The 18240-nt window shown below is 34.4% G+C and overlaps 1 protein-coding gene across 1 annotated transcript in view; it reads right to left on the reverse strand.

Annotated features, from left to right (window-relative positions):
- Positions 1 to 18240, reverse strand: part of ZGRF1 (zinc finger GRF-type containing 1) — an 88401-nt gene that overhangs the window by 43275 nt on the left and 26886 nt on the right. The window contains exons 8-10 of the mRNA XM_077754995.1: positions 11825 to 11875; positions 9548 to 9631; positions 7342 to 7527 (exon numbers count right to left, since the gene is read on the reverse strand). Coding sequence (XP_077611121.1) covers positions 7342 to 7527; positions 9548 to 9631; positions 11825 to 11875 — 321 coding nt within the window. The remainder of the gene's footprint in view (positions 1 to 7341; positions 7528 to 9547; positions 9632 to 11824; positions 11876 to 18240) is intronic.

An 18240-nucleotide genomic window follows, 5' to 3' on the forward strand; every position in this document is an offset into this window, starting at 1 on the left:
CTCTCTGTCTCAAAAATAAATAAAACATTAAAAAAAACTTAAGAGGTAACAAAGTCTAAATGATAAATGAGGTCATAAGAGTGGGGCTCTGATCTGACAGAATTAGTGTCCTCATAAAAAGAGAGCTTGCATTCACCTGCTCTCTTTCCCTCTCTCCATGTGTACACACAGAGGAAAGGCCATGTGAAGACACAGTGAAAAGACAGCCATCTGCAAGAAGGAAGACAGTCCTCATCAGAAATCAAATTAGCCAGAACTTTGATCTTGGACTTCTAGCTTCCAAAACTATGACAAAACAAGTTTCTATTATTTAAGAGACCCTTCTGCAGTATTTTGTTATGGCAATCCCAGCAGACTAATACGCGCCTCCATCTTACTCCACCCAGTGAAAAATACACAATTGTTAAGTCAGGCAGCCAAGTCTTTCTTCTCCCTTTTCCTTCACCCTAACTTTCTACATTCAATCCACCAACACTCATGCTTCTAACTCCTTTCACTGCCACAATCCCTATCTTCAAAGTCGCTATCAATTAAGTCTCCTCTAAACTGGTTTCCCTGTTTCCATGGCAGTGCCCACTAAACCCATCTACCACAGAGCAGCCAGCAAAACCTTTTTAAAATGTAAATTAAGTCATGTGATTTTCTGCTGAAAACCCTTCATGGATTTCCCTGAGGAACACAGAGGGCTATCAAAATTCTTAACCTCACCTGTAAGACTGTGTGTCTGGTCCTGCTCACTTTTCCAATTTCTAATTACTACTTTCCCTTTCACTCTCTACAATCCTACTACTCTGGCTTTCGTCCACTTTCTCAAGCCCACTTAGCTCTTTTCAGTCTCAGGGTATTTAGATTTGCAGTTTCTTTGCAAGGTATCTTCCTCCCCTACTGCTGCCACAGCTGGAGAAGCCGAAAAGTAGATTTATTCACAGAATAGATTCCCCTATAATTTCAGAGTACTTCCACAGCTTTCCTACATGGCAATGATCTCAATTTATTTGTTTGCTTGTATTCTTGATTAACATCTCTCTCCCTCCTTAACCATCTCATCCTCTTTCTCCTTGGCCTTTAAAGACAGAGATCATACCTGTTTTGTCCATCAATCTATACCTAAGTCTTAACAAGTTCTGACCTACAGAGGGCATTGGTGAATTACTATGTATTCATGAATTTTTTATTTCACAGTAAAATTTCATAGTCTATTCCAAACATGTTCCATATATTTCCAGTTAAGATTATGCCTAGGCATTGTATATCAGTTGTTACCATCATCGGGATACTTTTTCTATTATGTTTTCTAACTGGTTCAGGAAAGGTATTAATTTTTTAAGTTTATCTTGTCTTTAGCTCCCTTACAAAATTCTTCTTAAACTTCTCATTTTTAATCGATTCTTCTATTTCTTCCTCTTTAATTATGTATGCCTCCCATGTCATGTCATATTAGAAAATTCAAAACACCTTTGAATAATAAGATAGCTGTCATCTATATTTTGTTATTTATTCTATCAGAAATTTTGCTGCTTGTTTTATCATTAAAATAATGTTGGTTGGTTATTGATAAACTTTATCATGTTAAAAAATTATCCAATCTAAGATTTTTATCTTTTTAGTTTTTAATGGTTCATTTCTTATAAGTCTACCAAGATTTTTTACTCTCAGATATTACAGCTTTGCTTACATTATACCTTATTTGCTTCTGATGACGTCCTCTCTGCTGATTTAAAATTATAATTCAGATAATGATATGAACGGTCTGAATTTTTAGGAGAGAAATCTAAAATTGCTGTGGAGAAAAAAAAAGCATAGATTTTTACTTAATGGTTTGTTCAGTGTCAAATAACTTTTCAATGCTATATTTTATTTAGAATTTACTTACAGTCATTTTCAATTGAGTTGTTATTAGACTCAGCTCTCACTTGAAAATTGTCTTCAACATTAAAACTAATACCTCCTTTTGGAAACTCTTCTTCATCTGGGAACTAGAAAACAGAGATCCATTTATCAGTTTATCTATTAAAACAGTGTGTGTGTGTACATATGTACATCTTTATCTACCTCTCTACAACACACACATACATAGTTTGTGGTTATAACTTGAGACACAGACAAACAGAAAACAATATGTTATGAAGTCAATTTTAGTCAGGGAAAGCAGAGTATATTATATTTCATCTATTCTTATGGTTCACATTTCTTTTTTTTTTTTAACGTTTATTTATTTTTGAGACAAAGACAGACAGAGCACGAGCTGGGGAAGGGCAGAGAGAGAGGAAGACACAGAATCTGAAACAGGCTCCAGGCTCTGAGCTGTCAGCACAGAGCCTGATGTGGGGCTAGAAGCCACAGACCACAAGGTCATGACCTGAGCCAAAGTCGGACGCCTAACCGATTGAGCCACCCAGACACCCCCAATTCACATTTCTTATACCTTACGTAACACCACTGAGATACAGATGCATCCTGTGATGACATTTTTATATCTCTATAGCACAGGCAATGGTTGTGACATAGTTAGCATTGCTGTGCAAGTGAAACTGTATGCAATTTAGACATACTGTTCATATAGTAGTCACTTACATAGGAGTTTGCATTAACATTAGCCATGTTATGAAATTTTCCTGTTTAGACATGTTCAAAAGGATGACATTATCATTTGGCACTGAATAAAAAAGTCTTGTGTTCACAGAAGGGCAAGGAAACAAAGCAGTCTGATATATTTTATTTGTAATATACAAATAAACCCTTCTTTCAACAAATATAACATTAAAAATCTAAGTGCAAGTGAAAAAGTTGTAGAGATCTGTTTCACAACATTTTATTTTATTTTTTTAAATTTTTTTTTTAAGGTTTTTATTTATTTCTGGGAGAGAGAGAGAGACAGCATGAGCAGGGGAGGGTCAGAGAGAGAGGGAGTCACAGACTGAAACTCCAGGCTCTGAGTTGGCAGTCAGCACAGAGCCCGTTGCGGGGCCCGAACCCATGAACCACGAGATCATGACCTAAGCGAAATGATCTAAGCGAGAAGTCGGACGCTTAACCGACTTAACCGACTAAGCCACCCAGGCGCCCCTGTTTCACAACAAATACACTTCACATGACTGAACCATACACACAAAAATGGATAAGGCTGGAAACTTTATGTTTTTTACCACAATGAAAAGTTTTTACAAGAAAAGTCGAAGTGATGAAGCACTGTGTAATGTTAATTGACTGTTCTTCCTTCTTAGTGGTGTGTAATGTAACAGTGCTTCTTTCAATCAGTGATAGCACCTGAGAATTTGATGAACCACAGACTTTTTTTAAAGTTCAGAGACTGCTATATGCAATTTGCCACACTTATACCAAAAAAAATTATCTGTGTTCCTAAGCCTGGTCATTTTGCCTTAAAACATATCTTAGAAACTCATGATATAAAACATAGCCATAACCAATGTATGTGAAAATAATTAGAAATAAAACAAATGGAGGTGCCTGGCTGGCTCAGTCGGTAGAGCGTGTGACTCATAAGCTCAGGGTGGTAAGGTCAAGCCACTCTCCATGGAGCCTACTTAAAATAAAACTTAAAAATAAAATAAACAAAACAAATGGACACAAATTTCATTTTCAGTATGAGTACCTCTCTATTTTCCTCAAAAGAAACCATAGGAAATAAGACACAAAAATATCTTTTATCTTCGATGAAAATAAGAAACAATGGTAACCTTTAACAACAATAGATTAAGAGGATGGGGAAGAACACAGACTTGGTAATATGAAAGAAAGTCACACCAAAGTACCTATTATGGGGNTAAACTGATTTACCCCTATAACCATGGAAACACTTAGAAACTGTGCCATCCACAGGCATTGCTGAAAAAGTAGGCTGCAAAAGGCTAAAAACATTTTATAATGTTTAGAAAGAGAAAAATCAAGAAGAAAATGGGAGGAAATTACCAAAAGCTTATTTTTAAAAAAATGTTTATAGGACTGGTGGACTTGTATCTGCAGGATAAAGAGATTCACTGAGTATTCAATATACAGTATTAATAAAACCTGAAGGAAGGCACATCACTGTGAAATTTCAAGAATAAAGAATATAAAGACAATATGCTAAAAACCTCTAGGAGAAAACACTGTTAAATTTAAATTTAAAAAGAAAAATAGCAGATCATATCCAATTTCTATATTTAGCCTATTGGTCAAGTATGAGAACAGAATAAAAACATCTACAACATGCCGCATCTCCCAGATTCCACTTCCCATCCTCCCTTTCTTCAGAGGCACTTAAGATGGCCATAACAAAACAAGAGAAAAAGACAGTGTTCAAGATATAGGCAACCAAGATCGGAAATAGGCAAAGGCTATTTTTATGATGCCAACTATACAATGTAGATTGGAACAGACAGACAGAGGACCTAGGAAAGAGATCCAAGAGGGAAAAAAATGAACAAAGTTTAATAAGTATGTGTAGATTCCAAGCTTTTCGAACAGGTGAGAAATCTTTACCCCAATATTCAAAGAATACTAATCAAATTTTTAAAAATGAGACAATTAGAAACTAAGAAAAAAATCCAAAATTATAAAATAAACTGTAACCATACTATATTAATTGGTTCAGCTGTGAAAATATTACATTTATACTAATAAAAATGTTGAACACCTATTTATCTAAAAATTATAGTATAGTTATACTAGGAATCTGAGAGAATATAAAGAAGGAGTTCAGACACAACTTATTTTACTTAACATAGCCACTATAATCATTAGTTCTTATTAAAAATAGTATAAAACCATGACAATAGTTAATAAAAGCAGTAAGAATTATTAATTAAAAGAACTAAATGAAAACTTAAGAGTTCTGGCTCCAGAAACCATGAAAAAAAGCACTCATAGATGTGAATATAAATATTTAAATAAATTTTAAAAATGCATTTATAATTTTAAATTTAAATAAATATTAAAAATGCATTTCTGTGAAAAATCACAAACAGAATCAAAACACTAATACGTTAGGAAAAACAACAAATGGTTAATTTTCTTAATATAAAAAGAGCTCCTACAAATCAAATATACAAATAACAGATAGAGAGTCCTATATGCCACAGCTGTAAAACTCTACGGGAAAAATTTAAGATCAAAATGGAAAATATACTTTTACAATATTGAAAACATATCAATAAAATATAAAAATGTCTCCTCAAGATTTATATACACAATGAAATTCCACTCAAATTCCCAGCATGTTTCTGTACATGTGTGGAAATTTTAAGCTAATTCTAAAAGTATATAGAAGTGCAAAAAGCTAAAAAGAACAAAGTAGGAAGATTTAGAGATGCATGAATACACATACTTTGTAAGATATGAAGACTTCCAAAACTAGTAACCAAAATCAACCTGAAATATAGGGACGCCTGATTTATAGCAAAAGGAGAAACACAAAAGAATGGAGAAAAGATAGTTTTTTCAATAAATGGTGCTAGGTCAACTGAATGTCTGTATGGAAAAATATGACACTTGATCTATACCTCAATACATAAAAATCAATTACAGGTTAATAGTACATCAAAATGTGAAAGGCAAAATAATAAAGCTTCTACAAGATGGGAGAATATTTTTCTTTTCTTTTCTTTTCTTTTTTTTAGAGAGAGAAAGTGAATCAGAGTAGGGGAGAGAAGGCAGAAGGAGGGAAGGATGTTGGGAGAGAGTGAGAGTGAGAGAGGGAGAGCGAGAGAGAGAGAGAGAAAGACAGAGAGAGACAGAAAATACCAAGCAGGCTCCACAGTTAGCATGGAGCCCTATACAGGGCTCAATCCCACAACCCAGGGATCATGACCTAAGCTGAAATCAAAAGTTGGACGCTGAACTTCCTGAACCACCCAGGAGCCCCATGGAGGAAAGATTTCTTAAACAAGACAAAAAAGCACTGATCATAAAAGAAATAGTAGATAAATTGCATTATGTTAAAAATTATAAACTTCCATTCAATGAAAAGCATCATTAAGAGTAAAATATAAGACAGAATCAGGGAAAATATTTGCAAAGTATTCAACTGACAATGAGTATATATCCAATATATAAAGAATTCCAAAAATTAATTAAAAAGATAAACACACAAATTAAAAACTGAGGAAGAAATCTGAACAAACACTTCAACAAAAAGAATATAAAGAAGGCCAGTCAGCATCTAAAAAGGTCAAACCTCACTGTTAGGCAGGAAAATAAAAACTAAAACCGCAATGAAATACCACTACATATCTACCAGAATAGCTAATATTCAAAACAAAAATTGTCAGCACCAAGCGCTGATGAAGATAGGGTGATGGAGACTCTCATACACTTCTTATAGAAATGTAAACTATTACAACCATTTTTGGAAGGAAGTTTGGGCATTATATACTAAAAGCAAAGATATGTATACCTGGGACTCAACAATCCCGCTCCAACGCAATATAATTAATAGAAGCGTATCATGTGTGTACATGTTCATGGCAGCACATGAATGTTCCTACCATTATTATCAGTAACAACGAAATGCAAACAACTGAAGAATGGATAAACCAGAGCATATTCATATAATGGACTAGCACACCAGCAAGGAAAATGAATAAACTACAGCCACAGGCAAGAATATGGATGAATTTCAAACATTCAATGTTGAACAAAAAGAATAAGACACAAAAAACACATAGCATATTACTCTATTTACATCAAGTTTTAAAAGCACAACAAATATATGATGTTTTAAGTCAGTATAATGGTTATCTTTGGAGGGAATAGAAGGGGTAGTAGTTGAAAAGGTGTGGAAGGGGGACTTCTGGATGGAGGTTATATGGGTGTGTTCGCTTCATGGTAATCATTAAGCTGTGGACTTATGGTCTGTACATTTATTTTGTATGTGCATTCCACCTTAATATAAAAGAGGAAAAATTTTAATCTCTTTGACATTGTTTCAAATATATGCATATCATTCTCTCTCTTTGACCTCTATTAAGTAGCAATGAGAGGTACCTGGTGTCATACTTAGAGAAGTGGGGGTGGGGATAACAAAGGAAAAGAAAAAATCTATAGCTGTTAAATATATTTTCTGTACATAATCTGCCTATTTGCCCTTGTCACGATTCCCTAGTCTTTTCTTAAATGAAAAATAATTCTTTAAATTCCAGATCCCAAAAAGGCAGCAAATCCTTCAAATAAAATATTTTTCTGTTATTTAGATTGATTTCAGATATCATGCTTCATATCAATTTAGTAAACTTCTTTGTAACTTACATTTGTTCAAAGATTTTAATATAATCTCTTTATAAAATTTAACATTGACATAAAGAAAATGATCTGGCAAGGTGCAACCATAAAAAATATTTTTACCTGCAAGAAATCAATCTGCATACAAGCGCTAGTCAATTCTGGTGTCAAAAAACAAGAGTCCGTCACACAGTTTCCATACTCAATACTATCTGGAAACTGACTGCATTTTAGCTGTGAGTTGTGTCCTCTGACCATCACAGAGCTACTGGCTGATCCTTTCACTTGGTGCCCTTGAAACTCAACAGGCTACAAGTAAATTATTAAAAATGAGTATTGTGTAAGTATATATTGATATACAGTCACTAGCATATATACATAGAAAATAAATCACAATTCAGCTCTATTAAATATTACTTAATGTAATAACTGCTAAGTGACCAAGACTAAAAACCAGGGAATACTCCTGTTATCCTAACATTAACTATGAAATATAACTCAGTTATAGATTTAATCGAATTCAAGTTAAAAATTAATAAGTATCAATTTTTTCATTACACGTATAACAGTATAGTTATAATGGGCTAATTAAACCAGAAAGATGGGGAGTGGCTCACAGTTTGTGAGTCTGAGCCCTGCGTCAGGCTCTGTGCGAACACTGTGGAGCCTGCTTCAGATCATCTCTCCCTTTCTCTCTGTCCCTCCCCCACTTGCTCTCTCTCAAAAATAAATGAATAAACTTAAAAAAAATCAGAATGAAGGGGCACCTGGGTGGCTCAGTCAGTTAAGTGTCCAACTCTTGATTTGGGCTCAGGTCATGATCTCATGGGCATGAGACTAGCTCTAATTCGGGCTCCATGTGGAGCCTACTTGGGATTTTCTCTCTGCCCTTCCCCTACTTGTGCATGCTCTCTCTTTCACAAAATAAATAAACATTAGGGGGAAAAACCAGAAAGACATAATTGCTCCTTTCTCTATGCTTCCCCTGTACATTATACAATTTTCCATTATAGACTTATCACATTATAGTACAATGAAGTTTTTTCTTATCTATATACTATCTTACCTATATACTAAGTATACTGTAAGATCCTTGAGGGAAGAGACCTTTTGTTTCATCAGGATATAATGTGCACTTAACACTGTGTTTGGCATACAGGAGACAGTCAACAAGCACAATAATAGGAAAGAAAGTAAGAGAAGAAATACAATACATTTTCATTTATTTAGGCATTTTGTAAACTATCAGGCTTAACAGAGGAGGAGGGATGGTGGGCTTTCTGCCTCCCAGAAGATCTGATCCTATTGCTCTGAGAACAAAAGTGATGCCTAAGAATATGATGTCAATATAGGTATGCACCTCAGGGAGGTAACTGTCATCTCCTTAGAGACTTGATCAGCTTTCAGGCTCCAAGTGGCTTTCTCTGCTGCCCCCTTGAGGGTGCTAGGATTTTTACTCCTCACAGGTTGACCAAGCCTACCCAGAACGTAGAAAATTAAGATTGCTAATAGAGCCAAAGGAATGCACACAAAGGATAAATTTATTTCTAATAAATGAACAAAATTATAATAGTACATAATCTGAATATTCTCTTATTTAAAAATGAAGATTCTAAATCACACATTTGAGAGGAAAATCAAATCTAAAATGTCCCTGTATTGGGCTTTTGTTGAAAATATTCTGAATTATAAAACACACACATTTCAATTTAAAAAGTCTCAATTGTTAAAGACTGTATATTTCCATTTTGTTTGATGGGGAATACAAATTCTCCACAAGCAAACAGATGCCTTGTTTTCTGTGCTTCTATGTGGATCTCTTCTGTAGAGTTTGACTGGGTTTTAGAAACAGAATCAGTACTTATAAACTTCAACTATTTATATGCTATTTTCTTTATCCATTTTTGATATGCAGTAGGTAGAACTATTTAGACCTTGGGTTAGATATACTTCTACAGTAGTAGAAGTGGTAGAACAGACTTTATGTTCAGGTCTATAAAGATATTCATTTTATTCTCCGCAGAACATTCCTTAATTATACTTTATCTTCCTGTCCAACCTCTAGGGCATCCTTCGTAAATATATGTACATGTATATATATATATATACATCCTTCATATATGCATATATATGAGATGCATTATTAGTTCATGAGTAAAGAGAAAGGGCTCAAGACCAAAGGCTAGCAGTTATTAGTTACTCTTGCTCTTAAAACCAGGTTAATTCATTATGCTCACTAACCTTCTACCTGTGAAAATTCTGATAGTTGTATAAAAAATAGCAGGAAACGACAGTGGATTAGGAAATCAAAGATCTTCACAAGTTTTACCTTAGGGTCACAAGTTTTTCTCTTTAGCTGTTTAGGAATAACATCTAGAAAAGTAGTCACTTCTTCATTTCCCAAGGGAAAGAACTAGAATAAAATACCAGTGTGTTAGCTAGAATAGTTTTGTAGGTGGTACATGAGTTAGATGGGAAAATACTCACAAAACTTAAAGTCTGCCACTTGAAAATACATTTGCTATTTCAATCTTCCGTATATACACATGTATAAAAACTATCCCTCGCAAAGGAGTTCTCTAGCAGATGAGGTACTTGTGCTAATTAATTTTAAAATTCAGCAATAAAAAATTCTAATTCTAAAATTTCAACTGAATGTTTTAACACTAGAAAAAATTGTTAAGTACCTAATAATTACCCACCAAATCTAATATTTAATGTGAATACAGATTAATTCAAAAATGAATGATTATTACAATCATTTTCTAGCAACCATAAAACACAAAATACAGACAACAGCAACTAGTCATTTTTAACTCATCAAATAACTATGTAAAATAACCATAATTCCTACTATGAATTAGATAGAAAAATGAATTCAACTGAGAAGCAATTTTTATGTTTAAAAAATGTAGAGAAAAATATTTCCTCAATAGACAGAAGAGATAAATTAGTGTATTTCTTCAAATAATGGGTGCTTTCCATTAATAACAAAATACATTAGCAGATCTGCCAAGTAGTTCTTAAAAACATTCAACTCATATTTTATTTTATTTTTTTATCAAGTCATATTTTAGAATTAGAATTTTCTAATACAGTGAGTTTAAAAAAATCAATTAGCACAGCACCTTCTCTTCTCCTTTGCTATCTGTAGCTAATTATAGAAATGAAGTGGCAGTGCCATTAAGTGTATCCTCTAAGAATACCCTAATTTTAAATTTTGAAAGTTCTATTATTAATGTACATGAAGAAGCTGCTTCAGAGGGTTGTAGTACAAAAGACATTACATAAATACAAATATACTCCTATATTAATGCTACAGATATAATAATTTCTTTTTGGAAAAGACTGTAAAACCTTTTTCATTACTGTTAAGATTACAATGCATTTTTTAAAAAACATGCAATTATTTATTTATTTATTTATTTAGAGAAAGCATAAGTGAGAAGGGGAAGAGAGATGGAGAGAGAGAATCCCAAGTATGCTCCACACTGTCAGTGCAGAGCCCTATGCAGGGCTCAATCTCATGAACCATGAGATTATGACCTGAGCCAATACCAAGAGTTAGACGCTTAACCAGCTGAGCCACGCAGGTGTCCTGAAACACGTAATATTTATTTTAAGGGGTAACTCCTTATGGAGGAAAAAATAGTGATACTGTTTATTTGCAGTTTATACTTTGTGATAATTGATCTTGAATTTAAATTTAAATTGAATTTAAAATTAAAATTTAAATCCTAATTTTTCAATTGAAAGAAAGCAGTAAGAATATGATCACTTATGGCCCCTGGGTGGCTCAGTCGGTTAAGCATCCCACTCTTGGTTTCTTTCAGCACAGGTCACGACCTCATGGTTCGTGAGTTCGCACCAGTAATGTGATGCGTCCTTCGGATTCTCTCTCTCCGTCCCTCCCCTAGTCCTGTGCATTGTGCACATGCTGTCTCTCTGTCAAAATAAATAAACTTAAAAAAAAAAAGAATGTGATCATTTACAAACTAAATTATACAGTTGCTAATTATGATATTATATACTTGCTCTTATTATATATAAAGGGTGCAAAATGATTGAGCCAGCACAATAAGAATTTTATTTCTTTTGTTCTCTTTTAGGCAACAAGAGTTGCAGGTGCAGCTGTAATTGTCAATGACAATTACTGGATTAAGTAATGCTTGCAAGTTTACAGACTTAGTCTCATAATAAAAGATCTGTTATCTAACCAAATCCCATTGACCACACAGGCATTTGTACAAAAGACAGTAGGATCATCTAAATAAGTATAATTACTTATTAAGTACTTATAATTACTTAATTAAGTACCAATTACAAATGAGATTGAAAACTAGTGGTGCCTGGGTGGCTTAGGCAGTTAAGCATCATACTCTTGATTTTGGCTCAGGTCATGGTCTCACAATCATGACCTTAAGATTCTCTCTCTCTCCCTCTCTCTGTGTCCCTCTTCTCTCTCTCTCTCAAAAATAAATTAATTAAAAAATAAAATAAATGAGATTGAAAACTGACAATATAAAATACAAACATAAAATTATATGCCATACCTATATATACAACTATAATTTCTGGCTACTTTACAGTTTAAAAATAAACTTACCTGCAAAGAATGAAGTGATTCACTTGGTTTGACTTCATTTTCTTTTATAATCTTAGGAACAGAAATATTAACATAAGAACAACTAAAAAATATGTTTCTATTAAACATAAGAAATTAAAGGGTACCATCACTAATAATCAAAAAAGTAAAAAATGTTAATTAAACACTATTTTGACTTAGTAAGAATTGAAAATATCTTAGTATTGGTGAATGAAGAGTGAAATAAATATTCATATTGTAAAACAGTAAGACTTTTAAATTTGACAATATAAATCAAGAAAATTGTTCTTAGCTTTTCAATTTATTAGTTCCACTTCTGGGACTAACATCTAAGGAAATAAATGTAAACAATGATTTATGTGTAAAAACATTTACTAATATTTTATTTATCCAAGCAAATGCTGTAAATAACCTAAATGTTCAAAATAGGGCACTGTTTGTCCAAAGCACAGGATATCCATAGGATGGAATAGTAAGTAGCCTTTAAAAGATATATCTAACCGCTGGTCGGTAGCAAGTCACCAATGTCAATCTCTGTTCCACAGGATGGGGTTTATTAAAGCTGTCAAGAATAAGACTTACTTCAAGAGATATCAAGTGAAATTTAGAAGACAAGAGTGCAAAGTTGATTACTTTGCTTTGAAATTCTTGGTAATTCAGGATAAAAATAAGTACAACACCCCTTAATACAGGATGATAGTTTGTGTTACCAACAGAGATATCTCATTTATCAGATTGCTAACACTCATATAAAAGATATGATAGTTTGTGCAGCTTATGCACATTAACTCCCAAAGTATGGTGTGAAGGTTGGCATGACAAATCATGCTGCAGCATACTATACTGGCCTGATGCTGGCCCACAGGCTTCTCAGTAGGTTTGGTCTGGGCAGTCTATGAAGGCCAAGTGGAGGCTATAAGATGAATACAATATGGAAAGTACTGATGGTCAATCTGGTGCCTTCACCTGCTATTTGGATACAGGGCTTGCCAGAATGCCTACTGGAAATAATTCTGGAAGACCCTCAAGGGAGCTGCAGATGGAGGTTTTTCTATTCCTCAGAGTACTAAACGATCCCTTGGTTATGACTGGGAAAGCAAGGAATTCAATGCAAAAGTACATGGGAAGCACATCTTGGGTCAGAACATTGTAGATTATATGTGTTCCTAATGGAAGAAGACTTAGGATGCTTACAAGAAACAATTCTCTTGATACATAAAGAACAAGGAAACTCCAGGCATGATGGAGATGTATAAGAAAGCTCTTGTTGCTGTATAAGAGAATCCAATCTTTGAGAGGCAGCCTAAGAAAGAAGTTAAAAAGAAGAGGTGGAATCATCTCAAAATGTCTCTTGCACAGAAGAAAGACAGAGTAGCTGAGAAGGCAAGCTTCTTTAGAGCACAGGAATGGCTGCTGAGAGCTAATAAACCAAACCACAATTTTGATTTTTCAGATTAAAGACAGTAATAAACTTATTCACCAAGCGGCTAATAAAATAAAATAAATTAATAGAAGATACATTTAAGAAGTGTTTTAATGAAGTGAGAAATATATTAAGGGGAAAAGATACAAAACTATTTGTATACATCAATCTAAACATTTTTAAAAATAGGCCAAAAAATCCTGGAAACATTAATAATAATCATCTCTTAGTAGGTTGTTTTATTTTTCTTCACTTTTTCTGTAATTAAAAAAGAGAAAACATCAAGATTATTAAAAAACAGTAATATGGAAAATAGAGCAATATACAAAATGGGGCAAATGAAACATTTCACTTTCTTTTCTTTCAAACATATCTTCTTGAAAGAGCAATGCCATATGAATTGTCCCTCCAAATACATTAATAGTATCCCCACTGAGAAACACTAATTTAGAGGATTTTATTCTAGAATTTCAATGTACCTAATTAGTACTATTATTTTTATATTACTACAATGGTTCCCAAACTGTTCAAGATACTTTGGGGTCCCACAGGGAACTCAACATGGGCTCCATAAGATGCTTTAAATTTAAGGGAAATAGTGTCATCTGATCTCTATTGATCTCTACTGAACAAACTACTAACTCAAGATAGTTCCATTTCAACTACAGATCTTATGTCATTTCTCTCAATGGCACCATATCTTTGTAAAGCTGAGTTTCAGAAATTGCTATGATAAAAAAGAAATCAATTACCATCAGAAATACAACATGAACTAATTATTCCAAGGTTTGGGAAGCTGAGCAATGACCAACAAATCCATACATTCTATCAGTGATTGTGTTTATTTAAAAATAAAGTGCTTACAGCAACATCTTACTCAACACGTCTCCAGAGGCAAGGGAAACAAAAGCAAAAATGAACTCTGTGACCTCATCCAAATAAAAAGCTTCTGCACAGCAAAAAAAAAATCAGCAAAACTAAAAAGCAACTGACAGAATGGGAGAAGTTATTAGCAAATGACACATCAAATAAAGGGTTAGTATCCAAAATCTATAAAGATCTTATCAAACTCAACACCCCAAAAAAAAATAATAATCCAGTGAAGAAATGGGCAAAAGACATGGATACTTCTCCAAAGAAGACATCCAGATGGCAAACAGACACATGAAAAAATACTCAACATCACTCATCATCAGGGAAATACAAATCAAAACCACAAGAGATACCCCCTCACACCTGTCAGAACGGCTAACATTAACAACTCGGGCAACAACAGATGTTGGCAAGGATGCGGAGAAAGAGGATCTCTTTTGCACTGCTGGTGGGAATGCAAACTGGTGCAGCCACTCTGGAAAAACAGTATGGAGGTTTTTCAAAAATTAAAAATAGAAGTACCCTATGACCCAGCAATTGCACTACAAGGTCTTTGTCCAAGGAATACGGTGTGCTATTTAGAAGGGGCACATGCACCCCAATGTTTATAGCAGCGGTACTGACAATAGCCAAAGTATGGAAAGAGTCCAAATGTCCATCGATGGATGAATGGATAAAGAAGATGTGGTGTATATATATACAATGGAGTATTACTCGGCAATCAAAAAGAATGAAATCTTGACATTTGCAACTACATGGATGGAACTGGAGGGTATGATGCTAAGTGAAATTAGTCAGAGAAAGACAAGTATCATATGACTTCACTCATATGAGGAATTTAAAGATGGACATATGGGAAGAGAAGCAAAAAAATGTATAAAAAGAGGGAGCAAGAAAAAACATACTAGACTTAAATATAGAGAACAGAGGGTTGGCTGGAGGAGTTGTGGGATGGGGGATGGGCTAAAAGGGCATTAGGACTCTACTCCTGAAATCATTGTACCATATGCTAACTAACTTGGATGTAAATTAAAAAATAAGTTAAAAGGAAAAATTAAAAATAAATAAAATGCTTACAAGAACCATTTCATTATACATATATCGAATCATTATGTTGTACAACTTAAACTGATTACAATGTTAATATGTCTTTTATATCAATAAAAATGGAAAAAAGTAAAAAGCTCATTAAATTACTAGGACATAATACTATGTTGTTTAATACTACTAACTACTTAGTAAATGGAACTGCCAGGTTTGGTTTTTCTTCTTTTTGGCCAAGGAATATAATGAAAACAATTACTGAAATATAGGGTGTGGGGGAATCATGAACCAAGATAGCTTGGGACCCTTTATATTACTATAAACTCATTACAAATAACAACATTCTATATCAAAACATAAGAATATGCTGATAGGGTGGCACAAAAACAGACACATAGACCAATGGAACAGAATTGAGAACTCAGAAGTGAACCCAAAAGTATACAGCCAANAATGAAATAATTTTATTCATCATACATATAGTAGTATTTTTAAACTTTTTAAAAACTTATTTCTAGGAGTGCCTGGCTGGCCCAGTTAGTAGAGCATGTACCTCTTGATTTTGGGTTGTAGGTGCAACCCCACACTGGGTGTAGATACTACTTAAAAATAAAATCTTTGGGGCACCTGGGTGGCTCACTCGGTTAAGTGTCTGACTGTTGATGTCAGTCCAGGTCATGGTCTCATGAGAGATCAAGCCTCTATCTGATAGCACAGAGCCTGCTTGAGATTCTCTCTCCCTTTCTGCCTCCCCCTAAACCCTGCTTCACAGGTGTGTGTCTGGGTTTACACTCTCTCTCAAAATAAATATTTAAAATAATAATAAAATATTTTTTAAAAAAACACTTAAAACAGAATGAAACAAGGAATACAACTTAAATTTGAAGATAAGGTAGTCTTGATAATTGTTCAATCTGTATTTGGGATATTTGAGGATTCATTGCTATTTTCTGTATGTTCAAACATTTTCATGATAAAAAAATTTTTTAAAAGGTTTTGGTTCTTTTTTTAAATTTTTTTTAATGTTTTATTTATTTCTGAGAGAGTAATGTTTTATTTATTTTTGAGAGAGAGAGAGACAGCATGAGCAGGGGAGGGTCAGAGAGAGAGGGAGACACAGAATCTGAAGCAGGCTCCAGGTTCTGAGCTGTCAGCACAGAGCCCAACGCAGGGCTGGAACCCACGAACCGTGAGATCATGACCTGAGCCGAAGTCAGACACTTAACCGACTGAGCCACGCAAGCGCCCCGGTTTTGGTTGTTTTCTAAGTCAGTATTAGAAATGGTTCCTTTTTTCAAACTAATTGAAAAATACTGAGTAAACAGCTAATAACCTATACTAACAATTCTAAAAATGAAATATTAACTGTTAGAACAAAGCCAAGACCACCACTACATGGCTGTAGTGTAAACACAGAAAAGAAAAAAGAGAACTTAATGCTATTTCTGGGTCTATTTTATTTTATTTTTCTTTTAACTTTTTTTAATGTTTTATTTATTTCTAGGAGAGAGAGAGAGAGAGGCAGCGTGAGCAGGGGAGGGTCAGAGAGAGAGGGAGTCACAGACTGAAACAGGCTCCAGGCTCTGAGCTGGCAGTCAGCACAGAGCCCGACGCGGGGCTCGAACCCACGAACCGCGAGATCATGACCTAAGCGAAAGTCGGACGCTTAACCGACTAAGCCACCCAGGCGCCCCTTTCTGGGTCTATTTTAAACCCATCTGGCTATGGTCTGAGGAAAAAAAAACTTCAATTATTTCCAAAGTGTGTCATGCCAGGCATTGGGAAAACAGTAGTCTGTTGAAAAGGGAGAGCAACAGAATAAACAAACCACATAAATTCAGATTATGATACAAAAGGGCTTCATAAAGGTTGATATGGCAGAGAATAATGCAAGATAGGATAACTGGAAAGATCTCTGTGGTAAGTGACTTTAAGTTGAGATCTGCATATAAAAAAAAGGCCACCAGCTATGCTTGGGATAAAGGTGTTCAGACAAAAGTCACAACAAGTAAAAAGACTCTGAGACAGAGAAGTTGACAAGTCTGCTGAATACAAAGGACAGGGTGGCCAGGCCATCCCACCTTGTTCCCAAATAGGATTTTTTTCTTAAAGAAAAGTGCATATTCAATCATTTCAATTCCTTCTAAAATCACCAAGACTACAATTTTTTAGTCAATTGTTATTTCTGGTTTCATTATTTTCCTGCTAAAATTCAGAATACATAAACGAAATAAAAATAAGTGGATCTTGGAACTTGATGCTATTTCCAAAAATTGGTGTTGTTTTCCTTGATTGCCTTCACTCAAGAATAAAGTTCTAAATTAACATTTCTTTTTTTTTTTTTAATGTTTTATTTATTTCTAGCAGAGAGAGAGAGACAGCATGAGCAGGGGAGGGTCAGAGAGAGAGGGAGTCACAGACTCTGAAACAGGCTCCAGGCCCTGAGCTGGCAGTCAGCACAGAGCCCGACGCGGGGCTCGAACCCACGAACTGCGAGATCATGACCCAAGCGAAAGTCGGATGCTTAACCGACCAAGCCACCCAGGTGCCCCTAAATTAACATTTCTAAGATATATTCAATTATCTCATAAACTTTGACCTACTGAAGAAAAAAAAATTTTAACACTTTCACACATCCTAAATTGGTGGTAAAACAGACTCATCTCTAATTCTGTATTAATTTTCTCAGATTGTCTTAAGAAAACCAACATTCTTTTTTCGAGAAATATATTTGTATCATAAAACAAATACAGTCAATCTTCATCACTCGTATATCCTACCTACACACTAAAGTTTATTTGGAAAACCAAAATCAATAGCCTGTGTTTTTGAGGTCATGTAGACACACAGAACTAGAAAAAATAAGTTACCTGACATACACATTCCCAGCTGAGGTAGAGCAAGGCAACACTCTGCCTTCTTGAGCTTTCATACTATAAACAAGTGTCCTTTTTGTCATCTACTTACTACTTTTTTTTTTACTGGGGGGCTTTTTGTAAGGGGCTGTGCTATTTAAAATATTCCCTTAGCATAGTGCTATCTCGTGTTCCTAAGTGCAAGAAGGTTGTGATGTCCC

This window comes from Crocuta crocuta, unplaced genomic scaffold (genome assembly GCF_008692635.1).
Source record: "Crocuta crocuta isolate KB4526 unplaced genomic scaffold, BGI_CrCroc_1.0 scaffold52, whole genome shotgun sequence".
NCBI lineage: Eukaryota > Metazoa > Chordata > Mammalia > Carnivora > Hyaenidae > Crocuta > Crocuta crocuta.